We start from the raw sequence: 20,664 nt of genomic DNA on the forward strand, positions 1-20,664 counted from the left end.
AGATTTTGTAGAACTTTACAGAGGAACGTCACTTGCTTTATCTCTGTCAAATTACAATTGTTTTTTGTTTATTTCAAAGAACCCCTGCGGATTGGCATATCTGGGGCAATAACAGGCTATTTAAAAAACTTTATTGAGGATTGTATTGATTCTGCACATTATATTTTCAGATATGGTTACCACATGATTTCAAAAAAATACCGGACATGCTTGATCTCAGATGGGGGAGGGGACCGTCCGGGAGGGGAGCAGGGCTGGCTGGGAGGAGGTCAGGGGGAACGGGGCTGGCCAGCGGAGATCGGCCAGCAGGAAGTGGGGGGAGGGGGAGACAGCCAGCAGGAAGCAGGGCTGGCCAGGAGGGGGTCATGAGGGGCTGGCCAGGGGAGATGGGGGAAGGAACCAGATGGCGGGAAGCAGGGCTGGCCGGGAGGTGGTTAGGCAGGGCAGGGCTGGCCTGGAGGGGGGGGAACCAGCTAGCGGTGAGTGGGGCTGGCCGGGGGAGATCAGGGGAAGGAACTGGCCGGCAGGAAGCAGAGCTGGCTGGGAGGGGTTTGGAGAGAGCAAGGTTGGGCAGGGGGGAACCGGCCGGCAGGGAGCGGGGCTGGCCGGGAGGGGTTCGGGAGGAACGGGGCTGGCCAGGGTTGATCAGGGGCATGCAAGAGGGTCTGGCCCTGGGGATTCCATCCTGCCCCCGCCCCCCTCCTCTCTACTGCATAGTTGCATACTGCCTGGCTGGTAGACATGCTCACACAGTGAGAGTGTGACTACCAGCCAGGCAGTACGCATCTATGTACTGACACTCATGATAATAAGACAACTCTTACCCATGGGTTATACACGTTTTTACAAACCCCACCCCCTCCTCCTCCGCTGAGTATACATGTCTGCTGGGTATACAAGTTTATTTTTACCCATTAGAATTGGGTTAGCTCCACTCTACTGCAGGAAGGGCTCCCCTCCCATAGGCTGGCCAGCTTGCCTGCGCTGTGCTCTCCGTTCCCCGCTTGTATTTGCAATTATTGTGAATTAGCCTATAGAACCTGCGGGTTATACACGTCCGCAGTAATCTAAGGTTTTTTTTTAAACAGCAAAGAAAAATGGTGGGTTATACATGAGTGTGGGTTATATACACTAAAACACGGTAATTAGTCCAGGCATTTATATGTCCGGGCATTTATATGTCCGGTATTTTCTCAATTTGTTTCCCAGATAGAAAGCTCAAATAACCGGACTGGGCACCCAGTGTTCAAAACCGGACACCTGGCAACCCTATTTTCAGATAGTCTAGAGATTTAGGAGGCCCAGTGGCCAACATGTATGAAGAGATCAAATCACACAGTAGCAGACTGACACTAGTGCCATAGTGCTATCATTCATTGTACTTTTTCTGACTGTCTTGTAAGGCTTAGCATTTTGTGAGGTAGAAGAGTTACATTTCACGTGGACACAATTTAAATACAAATAAAATTTTAGCACATATTTTTTAAGAAGCAAGTGCTGACCTAACATGTCATCCTCTACAATCGGGGTCAGCAAACTTCAGCTCCCAGCCTGTTAGAGTAATCCGCTGGCGCGCCAGGACATTTGTTTGCTTGCAGAGTCTGTAGACACAAAGCCCTCCAGCTCCCACTGGCTGCTGTTCATTATTCCCAGATAATGACACCTGTGAAAGTGGGGCAGGCAGAGGGATGTGCTGGCTGCCGCTTCCCACCACTTCTGTTGCCCAGAAACGACAAATCACAGACACTGGAAGTTGCAGGACTCCATGCCTGCAGACACGCTAGGTAAACATACATGCTAGCAGCTTATGCGGACAAGCTGGGACTGGAAGTTTTAAAAGCACCAATATAGAGTTGGCTTATGAACAGGTCATTGAGATTTTAACAATTTTTTTTTAAACTTGGAAGGATTGGCTTATGAATGAGCAGGCTTATGATCAAGTACGTATGATAGCTCCCATCTTCATCAGCAATTCAGCATCTCCTCAGGGCAAAGTGTAGCATTTGACCTACAAGATCTCTATTCATATGCCCATAAAGCCAATGTGACCAGTATTTTAAGTTTTATTTTTCCCCAACAGCCGCCACTGGCAAAAAAAGAAATGGAAACTTTGCAGTACATATAAACACCTTTAGATATATGCCACCCAGGTTTTTCATCTTTCAAGAGTTAAGATTCTCATATTTCATTTTAACGATTTCCATGTCTTTGGAAATGCAGCAGAACAATGCAAGCCCTTTATACAATATATCTTGATCAGGAAAAACACTTGCTAGTGAATGATAATAACTTAGATAATAAATTCATGCATTGCAGACGTGGCAAGCCTCTCTTATTGTAGATGAATTTTAAGACAGTTTTTATTCTCTGTTTGCGAGGAGTATTTTTACAAATGTGTTTCAGTCAGGACTTAATTCAATGCCTTCCCCCTCATTCATTTATGGCCTGATCTCACAGAGTGATGGGCAATCTAGAAATACCATAGTGGTAATAAGGTATTTCTGAGAGATGAGGGTACCCTGCACTTCACAGGATCTAGCCCTAAAAGGATCACTAGTTTGATAACTCAAATATATAGGAAAAGCTCAAGAAACTGAGGTGAGAGTTACCAAATATGAGAGGAAAAAAGGTAACCCGAAACCTTTCAACTCCCCCTCTCCCCAAAAAAGTCTCTTAAATTGTAAACTCTTTGGAGAATGGATTTTTTGCCTCTATGATCACTATCCTGAATGAAATGTCATACTTTACTTCAGTGTGGCTCCATGCAAGGACAAGAGTTTGTGTGCATAACACTGAGTGCAAGTTTGGGTCCATCTTTGTACAGCAACTAGCACAGAGATGCTCTGCTTTTACTGAAGGCCTTTTGGCATCATTATAATATAAACATTAAATAAAATCCTTTAAAATCCTACATTTAAGTTAATGTTTCTCTTAAAAACTCTTAATTTCCTGAAGGAGGAATCATATTTCATAATTCACTTTTAAAATATAATTATTAAATGTATTCCTTGGTACCGTATATGGAAATCAGTATTGCACTATATCATATCACAACATAATTATCATCATATATAATATCATTTGAGGTCACTATAAAATACTGATTACCATGCAAGAAATGAGTGAGCAAATGCATATCCTCCATAAGGCCAAATGCACAACAAGGAAAGGTGCCTACTCACTGCTTCTTAGTTGTTATAACAATATATTTTTAGCACTTAAATTTACTATTTCTAAAAAGTGCTTTTGAAGACAGAACACTTTTGAGCAGCTGCATTATTTCCCTGCAGTATCTTAGGCAGGGAATGTACCCTAATTCTGTTAATGGCAGACAGCCAAATACTGAAGCAAACAATTTAGACACTGCACTCTTTGTCACTCTCTGAAAGCTAGAGAGATTGAGAGCTGGCAGGGACACTGGCAGCTTCTTCGGTTCCAGTCAATATTTCCAATGCAACCAATGAGTAATCAAAATCTGCTACTTTCTAATAAAATATCTGTACTTTTCATCTTATGACTGGAAGCAGAAGGAGGGACTTCTTTTGTGGATAAAAAATTAAGACGCTACTGTGATGGTATACAGTACACTAAGCATTGCTCAACCTTTGTACAAAATATGCAATGACAGAGCATTCAGTGGCCAAACAGCCTAGTGACTAGATCATTGGTTAAGGGCCTTAAGGGAGAATCTGACCCCTCCTTTTCACAGACTTATAGAAAGGGGTGGGACATTTAGAGGTCATCAATTCTGTCCACTGAACTCATGGCAGGACCAAGCATCATCTTTCTAGACCATCTTTGACAGGTGTTTGTCTCACCAGCTCTTAGAAATTTCCAATGATGGAGCTTCCACAACTTCCCTAGGCAATTTTGTGATGTTGAATCCCCAAAATCTTTATGGAAATATGCTTTTGAATATGAACATGCCTAACTGAAATATGTTTTATGCAAAATATTACATGAAATCTATCATTGCAAAGCTTGTAATCTCCTGAATGTGTATATGCTATTTGCATGCATAGCTCATTCCTGTATTTCAAGTTAGAAATATAAAGTAGAACCCATTTTCTACTCTAGCCAGGCTAAGTCAGGGCCCTTAGTGGTACTCAAGGAGTGTAATGGCTCAGTACTCAGGACAATGAACTGTGAAAGTCATACTTCTCCTGTGACCCTACAAAGACATGTGACCAGGCCATCTGATGCTAGAAATCATACTGAATGCTGTGAGAGTGGAGAAGCCAGCTCAGACACATAGAGTCTGCGCGAAAATGATAAGTCAGTAATCTGTTTGAAACTATGGATTTCAGGAAAAACAATCACAATTGAATTAGACACAGGCTCCTCAGTGACTTATTTCACGTTCAGAGTATGAAAAATGTTTTAAAGATACCAAACTAAGGGAGAAACCAATGTTGCTAAAAACCTACATGGGAGAAAAGATAATGCCAGCTGAAATGATACAAGTAAATGTGGAGTAAAACAATAAGCACTGTTTATTAGACTTTTATGTCACTGACAAGTAAGTATGTGTGTATGTGGGGGGAACCCTGGTGGAGCTGTGAATGGTCACATTAAGTTCCTTTGGATCGAAAAAACCAAAAATATATTAAAAAATGTTGCAGTCACTTTCAGTGGCCCCCACTAAAAGAGCTGGGCAGTAAACACTTAATGGCTAAAATAATCCTAGCTGAGAAGGCATAGATCAGATTTCACAAAGTTTGACTTGTTTCTTACAGCATCTATCAAAGGTCCGTGTTGAACTGGAACATCTAGAAAAAGAATACATGCCTTCAAAAGTGACCTAGAGCAACTGGGGAACTACCATCATTTCAAGTGTAAAATAATGCAGTGCAGGTAAGCGTGTGTAGAAAGTTTAAGGTCATCATAAAACATTTACTGAAAGTTGAAAAATGCCCTCTGCCTTGAATTCAAGACATGTCTGATACACTGGCAGTGGAACAATGATTCAGCAAAACTGATTTGTCGGAGACTATCTACAGATGGAGGTTGAGGGACAGTCTAAGGCGGGGTGGGGAATCTAAGGCCCAGGTCCCAATGTGGCCCCCAGTTTGCTTGGATCTGGCCCCTGGGCTCAGATCTCCGCCCTCTCCCCCAGCACTGGGGAGCCTGTGCTGGTACTCTAGTCCCTGACACCCTTCTGTGAGTCTGGAGCAACAAAATCCAAATTTTGGTGTGGGAGGGGAATGTGAGGAATTTATTTCTTCTTCTCAATCAGGAGCCACATCGGTGACAGTTTGTTTTGTTTTGTTTTTTGCTTCTCACTTGTGTGCGGCCCCTGAATTGAGTATTCTGTGCATCAGCGACCCCTGACCCCAAAAAGGTTCCCCACCCCCTGGGGAAGGTATACCTCACAATCAATACACAAAAGCAACTGCACCAGTACAAGTTAGTGTTTGGCATTGCTTTACTTCCTGCTTATGGCAATGAGCAAGCGACCATATTTTGCAAGGTAGTCTAAGAATATAGATTTGGATGACATTATTGTGACTGGTGAAAGCAACAATGAACATCTGGAAACCCTGAAAAAGGTATTAAAATGCGTAGAAGTAAATGGGTTACGAGACAATTGCATAAAACGGAAATCTCTCAAAGACTTGGTAAGCTTACAGTGGAAACAATTGTGATGCACAAGACCTACTTAAATCTCAGAAAATTAAAGCAGCCCTGGAATCTTCACAACCAAACGATGTGTCACAATTTAGATCATTTCTAGGATTTATCAACTACATTAACCAATTTGTACCAAACCTAGCAACTGCATTACTGTGCTTTACTGAAAACTGGTCAAAAGTGAGTCTGATCACATAAGTGATAAAAAAAAACAAACAAAAAAACACACTTCCTTGGAAGCAAAATAATTAATCACATCAGGTAGCATGTTTACATGATTTAACCAACCCTTGTCGATCAAGTTAGCATTCCTGCTTTCACACACGAAACTGGGATGGTTAAATGGCACACTATGCCAAATGGCAGTGGAAGATCCACAGAATTTACCTCAAAGTCTTTCACAGTGACAGAATGTAACTATGCATAAGAAAATCAGAGAGACTTTCAGTCTGGTATAGGGTGTGAAGAAATTTTTAAAATGTCAATATGGGAGGAAATTCATCCTTGTCATGGACCACGAATCCCTACTATCACTCCTTCATCTGAGGAAGAGAGTTTCTATGATAGTGACAGCACACATGCAACCCTGGGCTCTCAGGCCACGTCTTCACTACTAGGAAGTTCGATGCTGCAGTGGTCAATCTTCCAAAGTTCAATTTAGCAGGTCTAGTAAAGACACACTAAATCAAATGTTGAGGGTGCACCCATTGACATTAGTACTCCTCGAGTACTTGTTTAAGGGGAGGAATGAGGGGAGTGTTTGGTCCCATCAACCTCCCGCTGTGGAGACAGTACCAAAGGTTGAATTAAGGTACGTAATGGGAATTATCTTAACTTGACCTTCCAGGCAAGTATAGACAAGGCCTTGAAATTATAAAATTATAGAACTATAGGGTTAGAAAGGAACTCAAGAGACAAATAGGTTATCGTCATGTGAGATGCAGGAAATTCCATCGACTACTAAACTAGTCAATTAACCACTAGTTAACATCCTTAATATATATCTATGTATAGTATGGTAGCAGAAGCTCCATGAGCTCAAGTCTCTTAACCCCAATGCGTAGTTTATAGACACATCCTTTGTTACCGACTGGTTTCCAGGGAGGGCCTAATTTCATAGTGCCTCTCTTCTAATACCTAAGAGTTTGGTGGGAGGGAAAAGCATTCTTTTCAACAAAAGTTCTCTGTCCAGTTCCTTGGAGTGGAATATGGATTACCAATCCACCAAATAAAGTAAATCAATTGATTATGTGCTAGCTGACTGCATACCAAAAGAGGAAGACATTTTCAATTGTGTCTTCTTCTATAATGTTTGGCTACATTACTATATGGCTGCACAATGCAAGGTGTTTATAGATTTACTTTCTGTTTTGCAAAATATTATTTTATTATAATGCTAAAATGTTTTGCAAAGCTAAACTAGTCACCACATCTTATGAAAATTAAAATGCTAAGCTTTTGAGAAGTACTGACAATATGCTCAGTGCTGATACAAACACAGAGATCCAGACTCTTCTGCTGTAGTTCTCCTTGATTTCAATGAAGCTAACTGTGCAGAAAGTACTATTCAGCAAAATTAAGGGCCAGATTCGGATACCATCTTCCATCCTTTCACAATTGCAAAAGAGAAATGGGGTGGAAGCAAGTAGAACCAATCAGGGAGAAAGGCTTGTATTTGGAGTAATCACAGCAACAGCCACAGCAATTGCAAGGTATGAAAAAGACTAAAAAGTGGACTGTAAAGAAGGTCTGCTTGGTAGCCAATATTTTTCTCAACAGTTCTTTGATGAGGAAAAGGCAAAACTAACATGGAGCAAAAAGCAAGTTTAGCATATCAAGTATACTGACATTTTTAATCTATTTTTAGATGAACATTTTGCATATTAACTTGAGAGAAGAGGGTTTTTACTCAACGTGAGCCAAAGTGTAAACCACCCTCTTTCCCTCAGTTCACTGAGTCCATTCCTATACCTTCCTTCTGAGCATAATGATAATGATGGAAAATATTACCCTGTAGAACTTTACAATAATGTAGAAAGTCCTAAGCCTCTAGAAATTTACAGTCTATGCAGCTGATCTCCTGAGAGAGCACCTCAATTCCCACTCCAGCATTAGAGTTTGGAGCCCTCAGCACCTCCCAGGTAGGATAGCGCCTTAAATTAACTAGGAAGGATGCTGTTCCTGTGATTTGAGCAGCAGTCCACTATGTGCGCCATATTCATTTTCATTTGTATCTTAGAAAAACCCCTGAAGCGAAATCTTATATACTGAACTAGTGATTAGCCTAGCATTGTCTCCTTCTCTCCAAATTCCCAATGTTTATTTATTATTTAAATAAACAAGTTAGGTTCATCAATCATTTTTCCCCTTTTCTATCTTCCTTATTGCAGGTAAACCCTAATTATCCAATTCCCAATTATCGGACATTTGGATTTATGCCCTAGATCAAAACACAAACAATTTCTGTTTATTGATAATGCTGATTATCCGACTATTTTGGTTAAAACAGGCTTTACCTATATGAGACACTACCTGAATACCAGCTATGAGCTCTTTCCTGGCACTAATGTTATCAAATACAAGTAAACATTTATTTGAAGTGCAACTAGCTTTACAGAAAAGATTTTGCAAGAAAATTATTTCATGGTTGACCACAAGGTGGCAAACAATTTTCTTTGCTGAAAAAAACCCACAATATTCAGAACTGTTGAGGGGAGAAAGATAGTTTAAAACTATAATTTGTATTTTGCTCCTATTATTTAACAGAATCGTAGAATCATAGAACTATAGAGCTGGAAAAGACCTCAGAAGGTCATCAAGTCCCAAACCCCTGCTCTAGGCAGGATCAATCCCAATTAAATCGACCCAGCCAGGGCTTTGTCAAACCAAGACTTAAACAATACATACTGATTAGCTTTTTTTGGAAATAGGTTTTAGGTTAGCTCCCAATATAACAAACTAGAATGTAAAAATCTGTCTGGTTTGGGATTTTAGTTCCTCAAAAGTAGAAAAAAATATATATCAAACTCACTTAAAAATCAAAAGGAAGCAAACTACTTTCTGCCACACATTAGAGTTGTAGTTGTGATTTTTAATGTAATAAAGTAGACACAGATAATGTGCCAAAGTGCAGGCTTAAGTGTTATAACTGCTGGTTTGATGCATCTAGTCTTTCTGAAATCTCAACTTCAAATCCAAGCAGGGTTTTCTCAATCCTATATCCTTCTGCACAAACTGACTATGATGGAGTTGGGAGTGGCATTTTTTCAGACAAGACTGTAAAAACCTGGTATGTGGCAGGCATTAGTGATCCCATTAGGTATTTTTAATAAGGGTAAGGATTTGCCATAGAGCCCTTAGCCAACATTTCCCGTTCCTGTACTGGGTAGCATGCTGTAAGCGGTTGCCAACTTCTCATATCACAGATGGGTGAATTATCATGATGTTGTCTATACAGTATGTAGTTGTAAGAATCTGAGGGAGGAAAGGTGCTATGAAAATATAAAGTCATGTCAGTGTCATGAAGTCACACAGGTAGAACAAGAGATTTAGGCATAACTATCACCATTACAATGCCTCCACAAGCCAGCGGTCACTCACACCATGTAGAAAGCTCTGATGATAGTATCTGATACAGAAAGTAAAGGGCCTACAGTTGTTTCTCTTAATATTCCTGACTTCATTCCTTGTAGTCCATTTTCTTGTCCATTGTGGAGATCCCAGAAACATGAGTGCTCAGTTAGTATTAATCATTTATACAGCATCAACAGTGTGCTAGATGCTGCATTTATACAGAAGACTGGTTCCTGTCCCATAGAGCTTGCATTCTATGGCTGTGTCTAGACTGCAGGGTTTTTTCGAAAAAAGTAGCCTTTTTTTGAAAAAACTTCACCTGCGTCTAGACTACAGCCGCGTTCTTTCGAAATTAAATCGAAAGAACGTGGCTTTTCTTTCGATGGCGGTACTCCTCATTTCACAAGGAAGAACACCTTTTTTCGAAAGTGTTCTTTCGAAAAAAGGCATTCTTGAATGCAAACAGGGCTTTTTCGAAAGATAGCATCCAGACTGCCTGGGTGCTCTTTTTCGAAAAAGTGGCTCACTTTTTCGAAAGAAGAGGTTGCAGTCTAGATGCTCTTTTTTGAAAGAAGCTTTTTCGAAAGTATCTTTCGAAAAAGCCTCTTTCGAAAGAGGCTTGCAATCTAGACGTAGCCTATGTGAGCAGACAAATGAGCAAGGGAAGGAGAAGGAAGAAACAAAACCTCTTGGTGACCTACAGCAATACTACCACAGGCTTTCCTGCAGAACAAGCTGATACTATTAATCTTTGTAAATCACCTGGGGCAGGATTCAACTTGTCCAAATATCTCTTCCTTGTTATACATCATCTTTTCCTTACTGTAAAATTTATCTGTAAGAGACCAACTTCCTGTGCTTCTCATTGCTGCAGCAGCTGTCATCCTATTCAACTGTAGTCAGAATTTAGGATTACCACTGATTTTTCTTTTTGAAACCTTGCTTTTTAAACGAACAATCAGCCTGTTAACTCAAAGTGTATTTACTGACTAATAATCGCAGAAACAGAAAACTTTAAGACGGTTACGCAGTTTACTTTCCCCCTTTGGCAGTATCACTGTAACTAAGGGTACGTCTAGACTACATGCCTCTGGCGACAGAGGCATGTAGATTAGGCTACCCAGCATAGGAAAATGAAGCAGCGATTTAAATAATCGCCGCTTCATTTAAATTTAAATAGTTGCCACGCTGAGCCGATCAGCTGTTTGTCGGGTCAGCGCGGTAGTCTGGACGCTCCGCGGTCAACATCAAAGGCATTTGTCGAACTCCCAGGTATGCCTCCTGGGATGAGGTTTACCTGGGAGGTTGACAAATGCCTTTGATGTTGACTGCGGAGCCTCCAGACTACCGTGCTGACCCGACAAACAGCTGATTGGCTCAGCGCGGCAGCCATTTAAATTTAAATGAAGCGGCGATTATTTAAATCGCCGCTTCATTTTCCTATGCCAGGTACCTAATCTACATGCCTCTGTCACCAGAGGCATGTAGTCTAGACGTAGTCTAACATGTAAGAAGCTTATGTTACCCCTGCCAATCACTGTAGATTAATAACAAAGCAGAAAAGAGTATATACATTATTTGTATTTCAAATTAGAGAACATGAGCATCCCTTAAAATTTATATGTAAAGAATGTCAAAACAGCCCACAAAATAATTAAATGAGAGGTGTGGAGATTTGTGTTCAAACATGCACACTTTTAAAAAACAAAATTCTACTAAAACAACAACAAAGGGTCTGACAAACACAAAAGGAAATAATTTCAGACTTTAGGTTGACTTTCAGTCCTTAATTCACACAAGTGTGTGGAGATACCAGACACAGAGTAGCAACAGAGCCTTAGTTCAAGGCATTAAACTTAATTGTATTACCAAAGAACTCTGTTGTTATGTTTGGAGTGTCAAGAGGAGATGCAGCCATAACATTGGTTTTTTTGGCTTTCATCTGTTTAAAAAACACACACAAAATCCGTAAGGCCACATTTTCAGTCCACTTGAATGAGGATTTAGTCCTGCAAATTTCCTTGGCACTTATGAGTATGTCTACTCTGCAATGTAAACCCAGGCTTAGTGTAAATTCAGGTGACCCTGGGTTACAGAACCCAGGGCTTGGATAGCTACATGGATTATTAACCCTACATTGAGAATTTTCTCTCTCAGACTCAAACCCAGGCTCCAGGGTCCCCACTGGAGTATGGAGACCACATCATGCCAATCACATACTAGACTCCCTTGCTGCCTTCATGAAATTTGGCTGCTCAAGTCTGTTGACTGTGGTGCACTGTGGAAAAACTTAACCACCCACTATGCACATTATGGGATGTTTGGACAACCCAACAATGCATCCTATCCGAGCTGACATTTTGGTCTAAGTGCACCCAGATACCAGAAACAGCAACGTGGAAGAGGCTTGTTTTGAAAAGTTCTTTTGCTTGCACTTTCACTCCTATGTCAGAAAACAGGCAGAACTTCTGTGAGATACTAGCAGACATTTTGGTAGTGTTTTCTGACCCACCAAAGGCACCTGACAGAGGAGGAGGATTATCCAGGCATCAAACTCACTGATGCCGTTCATGACACTCAACACAGCCACTTATATAGACCAGAACTCATAGTACAGGGCTGCAGCACACACTAGAATGATCACTTTGGCATACAAACCCAAAATGACCAGCAGCGAGTCCAGAACTGTTATATGAAGAAAGCTACGTTCTGGATCTTTGTGAGGAGACTGTCCCAACCTTCTGGCATAAAAATTCATGCATGAGGGCACCACTGTTGGTCCAGAAGTGGATAGGTATCATTGTGAGGATGCTGGCCACCCCAGACCTCCATGGGTCTGTTGCCAATCAATTGTTGTAGGAAAGATGACTGTGGAGATTCATGAGGCAATCAGGTGTACGGTTTCCCTGAAGGTAGTGGACATAACAATTATTCCTAAAGTAATTAATGGCTTTGAGAGAATGGGGATCCCAAACTGTGCTGGGGCCACTGATAGGAATAATTTGCCCTCCTCAAGAAGCACAAGCATATAAACCATAATAGGTATTACTCCATTGCTTTACAGACCTCTGTGGACCAGAGAGGCTGATTTATGAATGCCAACATGGGTTGCACAGGGTGAGTTTATGATCCCAGGGTGTTTTGATTATCACAAATCTATATTTAGGATAGGCTGGGAAACTAGTCCCTCCAACTGGCATAATAAGAAATTGAGTTACGGCCTCCATTGTTATTCTGGGGGACCCTGCAAGCCCCTTTTGTATGACTTATAAACTGTACCCTGATTTCAGAAGCCTTGACAAAACTACATTCCTGGGAGGTGTAGAATGGTTGTTGAATGTGCTTTTGGAAGACTGAATGTCTATTGGAGATGTTTACTGACTTCTTTGGATACCAGTGTCATCAACACTGTTCACATTACTGTGGCTTGCTATGCTCTTCACAAGCTTTGTGAAGCCAGAGGTGAGACTTTTCCCTGAATGGCTCTATGACAGCAAGGAGTAACTGAATGGTACCATGAGCCAGAAAGTGCAGCTCCCAGAGCTGGAGCAGGATGCATCCATGCAACAGAAGTCAGGGATGCTTTCTGCTTCCACGTTATGGACTTGCATGGCCCGGTGGAAGAGGACAAATATGCCCCTTTGTGGATATGCTAGTGGGAATGGGCACAGGGCTCACTGGTTGTGGGGTATTTCAGTGCTTAGGGAGCGGAATTAGTTGCTATGAAGTGTGTTTATGAAGGACATGACCGCTTATGAAAAGGGAGGGAGGGATTCATAGTACAGATTGATGTAAGCAAGTGATAGAGAATGACTGATATAGACAACTGTACTGATGAATAGTGTTTGCTTACTAATGACTAATTATCCCTGATGATATATTTACCTTTATTATTTTAAATGGACATTGTATGACTTGATGCAGGGACAGCAATAAACTTTCTTGACTAAATAAAAAGTTTAAAAATGTATTAGAAAAGTACAGCATTCACTGATTGCCAGGAAGGCCACCTGCCATCACCCTACCTAAAAACCAGTAACAAGAGACCCATGTCGGCGGCAAAAGAAGAAAAGAAAAAACCTACGAACAAGCACGAACAGTAAAAACACATACAAGACGGAAATACTGATTCTCCCTCCTCTCCCCACCCTCCCCCCCGAGTCAAATGAAGATTCTTGAGTAAAGATGACAAAGGAGGTTGGCCCATGGGATTGAGGTATACTTACGGTGGACTCCTAGGCCCTGAGATGGGAGGAGGGAGGAGGAGAAGAAGATTGAGTGTACAGCACAAAACAACAGAGCTCAAATCCTGTATCCTGACTTGATTCAAGTTCGAACACTCCCCCCTGCAATTGACCCCAAATCTTAAAGAGCTGCATGTAGTAGATGAAAGAGGTTTGTACTGAAGCCTGAATCCCGAGTCTAGGCTTACTGTGCAGTGTATACCTACTTTTAAGATACTCACATAGATACAATCAATGTGAATTGGACCAAAATACTACCATTTCAACTAACATCTTGAGTATTTAAGTTTAAATCAAGAAGACAACTTGCTCTTTGCTCTCTGTTTACAATTACAAACTAAACTGCTATCCAAATTGAATATTTTCCTACAGACCTTGGCGTCTGGATCACTGTTGATGCTACAGGAATCATCTTCATTAGACTGTGGAGCATTTCTGTTGTGAAAAAATATTATTGTTAGTGATTTGTATTACCAAAGTGTTTAGGGGCCCTAGAACAAAAAGACACCTCTGCTCCAAAGAGCTTACAATCTAAGGTGACGACAGGTGGATACAGACAGAGGAGTACAAGGCAACAGTGAGACAACACTGAAAAAATATTGACAAAACAGGGTTTATAGTCAATATAGTTTATAGCACATCACAACAGATTCAAGTTGGCCACTCTATGGAGATTTTTTAAAACAACATACCTGAGCTTTAAAGATGCATAGCGTAATGTTGCTCCCTCAAATTCTTTTAGACTGGGGTCTGGGTTCACTGTGGCTGCATGGAGGTCCTAGAGATAAACATACCATTATCAGTACATTATTAGGCATGTGCTACAACAAATTACCTCTAATTTCAAAGGGAAATAAAATCCTCCCTGCCAAAAAGCATAGAGTGTTTCTGGATAAAGTTGAAAAAGGCATGCATATATTTTCAAACTATTTTTCATTCAGTGCAGGCATCTTAGTTTTATAACATAATATTTACCCTCTCAATTTAGGCTGAATCTATTCTCAGTGGAAAGATCAGAAAATGGCAGCATGTTTGTGTGCTAGACATCCCTAGCAATACCCATTTACTTTGGCCTACATTATGAATGACATTCGTGAAGAAAAAAAATACAGCCACTGCCATGCAAAAACAAGGGTAATAGTATTAAATATTCTAAAATCTGACAATATACTTGCCTTCCAAATGTCACTATTAATCTTTCCCCCATTCAGTACAGCAAAATCACTCCATGGCTGTTTCTAGACATATAATTATTCACACAGGAAGAAGCACATTGATAAAAACAAAAGAAAAAAAAACACAAGACACTGTTGTTAGCATTGATATTTACACGATGAGTTAGGGAACAGATCACCTCAAACTTCAACTAGTTAGTCCACTATACAATGGTATTTGGAGCGGGAGAGTCAGGAGGAGATGTTTCTACAGTTACTTACCAAAACAAATGATTGGAACAAGGAAGAGTTAATATGAATCAAAAACAGACAATGAGATTATTCTTAAATTATGATCTTGCAAGCAAGCAAAATGAGTCTGAATGCGAAAGCTGGCCATAACTGCTATGGCTTGCTAAAAAATAGCAATTCAGATAAAAAATGGAATTTCTATTTGTCTGGGATTCATTTGTTGAGTATTCTAAATCTAAATATCGCATGAACTGGAAACACTGAAATAAAAGGAAACGTACAGCATAAGAGTCAAATCATTTCCAGATCACAGGAAGAAAAAAGAACAATGGATGGTAAAAAATAATTAGTAGGGAGCACAGGCAGACTTCTTGCAACAAAAGTAATTCTGAACAACCTAATACCACTTCCTTGTGTATTGAGGTGGGGTTTTTTTGTTAAAGAAATAAATAAAACCCCTAATGTCATTCAAAAGTCTCTAAGGAAATTGCTATATAATCTATCAGTTACAATCAGTATCAGCAAGCTGAGAGATGCACTAGTTCTCTACAAAGAATGCCAGAAGTCAGTCATTTAATGTTATGTCTGTTCTATGGGCAAGGAGTGTGATTCCCCTGCTCATGTACACATACACATGACAACTCTCCTTAAGCTAGCATGAATATAATTAGCAGTGTAGGCACAGTAGCACTGGTAACAGCAGCAGAGATCTGGCTTAGCTGTTTTCCAGGTAAAGGAGGAGCGATTATGTGACTTTCAGTAAATTGCTGGCACGTGCGTGTGTGCGTACATGCACACATGCTACTTGATTGAAAGATACTGTTTATTTGGAGGGCCCCGTGCTGAGGCTATTTGTTTGAAGGGCCGTGTGCTGTGGCTAGCAGCCTGATAGGCAAGGCTGGGAGCTTGTTAAAGAGGCTTTGATCCCTTTAGCACCCATCAAACCTTAACCTGTGCCCATAAAAGCTCACGATCCCATCTACATGCTTTGTTAGTCTATAAAGTGCTACCAGACCATTTGTTGGTTTTTTCTGTAACAGACTAACTTGACTAACTAGCTACCCCCTACAGCTCCTGTGGGTAAGGCTCCTCAGGAAGTGCCAGGGCTTTAAAAAGTCCCCTTCTAATTGACCAGAGGCGCTAACAGGGGAGTTCTGTTATAGCTCTGTTATGAAGGAGAATATAAGCAGGGAGAGATACACTTAACATTCTTTAAACTTCCTTAAACCAAAAACCAAAATGAACTGATAAAGAAAAAATGAAGAATGTAGTAAGTTCCAGGAATAAAAAGAAAATGCAGGCAGAAGCCCAGCAATAGAGTGGGGACTATTCAGTTTATTGCACTCAATGTAGCATGTATCATTACCTGACCCATGGGCAGGTGGTATGCATGTACATTTGGTGCAAGGAAACCAGTGAGGCTGATTTGGAAGAGCTAAGACAGTGATCTCCAACCTTTTTACATCCAAGATCACTTTTTAAATGTCCGAACAAGCCAAGATCTACCGTCCCATCCTTCCCCCAAAATCCCATCCCCTCCTTGAAGCCCCGCCCTCTGTTCTCCTCCTCTCTATCACTTGCTATCCCCAACCCTTATACACTCTCAGGGTACGGCTACACTGCCACTTTTTTTTCTGATTCTGTCTAGACTGGGCCAAATGTCAGAAAATCTCCTTCTTTTGGAAGCCCCCTTATTCCTCATGGAACGAGGAATATAGGGGTTACCGAAAGAGCGTGTTTGCTGTTCCGCTAAAAAAAGCAGAACAAATGAATCCCTGGACACAGAAGAGTTTTTCCAGGATACCTCTGGAATCTCGGAAAAACTTCTGCAGTCTAGACATACCCTTACTGGGTTGAGACAGGATGTGGGCTCTGGGGTGGGAATGAGGGATTTGGGTGTGGGAAGGGGTGGGAGGTGCAAAGTCTGGGAGGGAATTTGGATGCAGGAGGTGCTGAAGAAGGGGATGCTGGGTCAGGGAGAGGGCTCCAGGCTGGGCAGTGTTGGGGTACTAAGCAAGCCACATGCTTGTGGATGTGAGAGTGCAGGAGTTTGGGTTGGAGTATGTGAGGGGCTCAGGGCAGGGAGCTTGGGAGTAAGACGGGCAGTGTGTGGATGGTGCATATTTTCAGTGTGTGGATGGTGCAAAAGTGTTGGGGCAGAAGGCTGAGGATGTTCGGGGATGTGAGAGGCTCAGGATAGGGGACTACAGTGTATGATAGGCTCAGGATCCGGGAGGGGGGGCGGTTACAGGAGTGTTATAATGCTGCTGTCAGATGGGGGCTTGGCTCCAATTGGGGGTTTGTTGGCCAGGCTTCATTTTTAAATAAAATATTATATCAAACACATAGGTCTTTATTTATGAGAAGGGCGGGGAACCTGTTTTGAGTCAGGGGTCACTGACCCACAGAAAAGTCAGTTGGGGCCACACAAGTGAAATGCAAAAAAGTAACTCCTCCAACCCCCACCCCCTACCTCGCTAATGTGGCCTCAACTGTGGTGGTGGGAGCAGAGGACATGATATTGGGGAAGGGTGCTTCCTCATGGTACTGGGGAAGTGGAGGGCTGGGAACAGGGTGCCAGTGGGTTCTGTGGCAGGGGATAGGGGACAGGGTGCCAGTGGGTTCTGCTGCAGGGGACAGGGAATCCCCAGCACACGCCTCCTCTGGGGACGACGACTCCCCAGAGGAGGGAAGTCCCGTCACACGCTTCTTCTCGGGACTTCTAACCCCCCACCCACGTGGAGGAGGGAAGCCCCAGCGCACGCCTCCTCTGGGGTTTCTTCCCCCCTCCGCTCCGTAGAGGAAGGAAGCCCTGGCGCGTGCCTCTTCACAGGACTTCTAACCCCCCACTCCTCTCCTCCCTCCCCCCCGCGGGGAGAAGGGAAGCCCCAGCACGCGCCTCCTCTGGGGTCTCCTACCTCCCCTCCGTGCAGAGAGTCCCCGGCCTGCCACAGACCTGCTTTGTGGTACAGCACCGGCTGTTTGGGGGAGGGGGAGTGGCCTATGCACTTCCTCAAACCCCAGAAGTGGTGCGCAGCTGCTGGACTTCCATCCACCCCGCAGGAAGCCGGCACTACCTCCCTCCCTCGTTGCTGGAGGTAGGTAGTGGGGCTTCTTCAGGGTGGGAGGAAATAGGGGGGTCCCAAATGCCTCGTGATTGACTGGTCAGGGCTTCCGGATCAACCAGTCGATCATGATTGACGGGTTGGTGACCACGGAGCTAAGGGATACAGAGAGATACCTAGATAAGACTTTCTGGGACACAATAGAACAGGCCCACCTCCGGTCAGATAGCCTCTGTGCTGCTGTGGAGAGTGGAAGTCTCAGGGAAGGAAAACATCCAACTGTAACATAGGAAAGCGCTTCCATAGTTGGGACCCTCCTTCCAGATGATGTCATAGCATTCTCTTCTACTGAGGCTCTTTCTCCAGGGGAGAAACCTCCAGTTATTAGGAAAGCCAGGTATTAGTAAAGGGGATTAGAAACATAAACAGACGAGTTTGCAATGACCAGGAGAACCACAAGGTGACTTGTCTGCCTAATGTGAAAGTTGTGGATCTCTTAAGACATCTAGATACACTAGATGGGGAGGAGTCAGTGCTCATGACACATGTAAGTACCAACGACACAGGGAAAGACAGGAGTGAAGTCCTGCAGGCCAAACTGAAGTAGTAGGTAACAGATTAAAGTGAAGGACCTCCATGGTGTCCCTAGCTTTTGTTAGTCTGGGCTGGGAATGGGTCACAGGGGATAGAGTCACTAGATTCGGATGTTCTGTTCATTCCCTCTGGGTCCCTGTTGGTAGAACTGGGCTAGATGTTTCTTCGGGCTAGTATAGCTGTTCTTACGTTCATGGCTATTCTGCTGTTTACACTTGAGCTCATTCAGTGAGTTGTAGCATGAATATATGTACACAAGTACGGGAATCACATCCCTAGCTCATAAGGTAGACACCACTAAAGTACTAATCATAGGGTCCCTATTCTCCTTCTCTCCACAGGGTATCAGTAACTTCCATTGACCTGAATAGGAGTTATACAAATGCTGTGGAAGTAGAATAAGATATTTAGATGACTGGGCCATCTCTTTTTTCCCCATTACATTTGCCTTTATGAAAGGCTCTGATCTGGCTGTCCTCCAGATTTACTAACCCAACACATTAGGAAAAGCAGCACAAATTCATGCAACCTAATTCTGAATTATTTTGTGTTGTAAATCCCTGTCTTTAAGAGGTGTTCCTGAAACAGCCACACTGCAGAAGCTCCTGGATAGAACAGTTCTTGCAGCAGCTTCTTGCAGAAGTTCCTGTTAAACTGTACCTGGAATTTAGTGGCAGTGAATAGGATCAGTACAGCATTCCCTTGGGAGCCCTTAGCTTTTAAACTATTAGCCTATAGGAGCCATAGATCCTAGGTGAGGAAGAGCCAGTAGAAAGACACCTTGCTTTTTGAGGATTATCATAGTTCAAGGGACCAAACCACGAGTTCCTTCCACTGTGGTGATAAGATACATCTTACCCCCTATCTCATGTAGGGGAGGACATAGCACTAAGCTTTCAGTACAGTGGCCACCAACCTGTAGATCAGGATCTACTGGTAGATCTTGGAGCCACTGACAGGTGATCCTGACTGGTTTGGCCAAGAGGCTATCAAGTGCTGGCATTTCAGCTGCCCCGTCCCCTGCTGCTGCGCACCTCCTGCCCTTTGCCTTGGAGTTGCCTCCCCCAAATCCCAGGAGCCTCCTGCTTATTGTGCAGGGCAGGGGAGGGGAGGGAGAAGAGGGGCGCTGATGTCAAGATGTCCCCTCTCCTACCCAGTATCCTATGTCTACAGAGCAGGGAGGGGGCACAACAGGACTTGGGATGGAGTTTGCTGGCTGCTTTTGGGAGTGGTGCAGGGTCAGGGCAGCAGTGAGCCTGCCTTAGCCCCACTGCACCACCACCCAGGAGCCACCTGAGATAAGCAGTGTCCAGTCAGAGCCCACATCCTGAAACCCTACCCCAGTCATAAACCCCATCCTGAACCCCAAACCCCTGTCCTGAGCACCCTTGCATCCAAACACCCTCCCAGAGCCTGCACCTAGAACCCCCTCTGGCCCCTGCCTGCCCTAAGCATCAGTTAGATCACTTCTGAAAAATCTGTCTAGGTACAAAATGACTAATTTAGGTAATTCACCTTAAACCTTAAAAATGCTAGGATTAGATATTTTTTATATATTCCCATGTTCTGCTCATACTAAATTTGCTTCTAGCTGCAAGAAAGAAGACAACAACAATAGAAAAATAATCTCAAAAACTTGGCAAAAGATATTCGATATACAGATCACAGAGGTTCCCAAATTAATGTAATCAATAACTTAATGGAGACTACAGAATAAATTGTTCACAACAAAAGAGATTTTCAAAATATTTTGAAAAAAGCATATTTAGTATTATTTACCATTTTCTCTGAACAGGTTGCAGGATTTTTCAAATTATTCTTACTTTACAATTACTTTGGAGCTATTTTCTGTGCTGATGAAAATGGCACAGGAGCATCTGCTCTGTGAAATGCAGGGGAAAAATGCCTTGCAACCAGTAAAAAACAAAACAACAACAACAAAATATCAAGAGCACATAATTTTCCCCTCACTTTTTCCAATTTGGTCTAATTGTTTTGGTTATTTGAATTAATGGTCATTATCCTCCTACCCAGTTTCTCTCAGTGTTGGATTAACTTGTTTTCCTTATACAATATATTCGCATCAAGATATGCTATGAAACAATATCTGACGTTCATTTTTATTCTTTTCAATCCTTTCTTAAAGAAGTC

General features: G+C 42.4%; 1 protein-coding gene across 10 annotated transcripts in view; it reads right to left on the reverse strand.

Annotated features, from left to right (window-relative positions):
• Nucleotides 1–20,664, reverse strand: part of APBB2 (amyloid beta precursor protein binding family B member 2) — a 311,717-nt gene that overhangs the window by 88,975 nt on the left and 202,078 nt on the right. For 7 of the 10 annotated variants that reach the window (XM_089777852.1, XM_006129479.4, XM_075930527.2 and 4 more), the window contains 3 exons: nucleotides 14,624–14,686; nucleotides 14,141–14,226; nucleotides 13,823–13,883 (listed from right to left, as the gene is read on the reverse strand). In XM_089777852.1, the coding sequence (XP_089633978.1) occupies nucleotides 13,823–13,883; nucleotides 14,141–14,226; nucleotides 14,624–14,686 (210 nt within the window). The remainder of the gene's footprint in view (nucleotides 1–13,822; nucleotides 13,884–14,140; nucleotides 14,227–14,623; nucleotides 14,687–20,664) is intronic. The other 3 variants (XM_089777853.1, XM_006129485.5, XM_006129484.4) reach the window with 1 other exon arrangement.

Source organism: Pelodiscus sinensis, chromosome 4, assembly GCF_052426305.1.
Source record: "Pelodiscus sinensis isolate ZL-2025 chromosome 4, ASM5242630v1, whole genome shotgun sequence".
Taxonomy (NCBI): Eukaryota; Metazoa; Chordata; order Testudines; family Trionychidae; genus Pelodiscus; species Pelodiscus sinensis.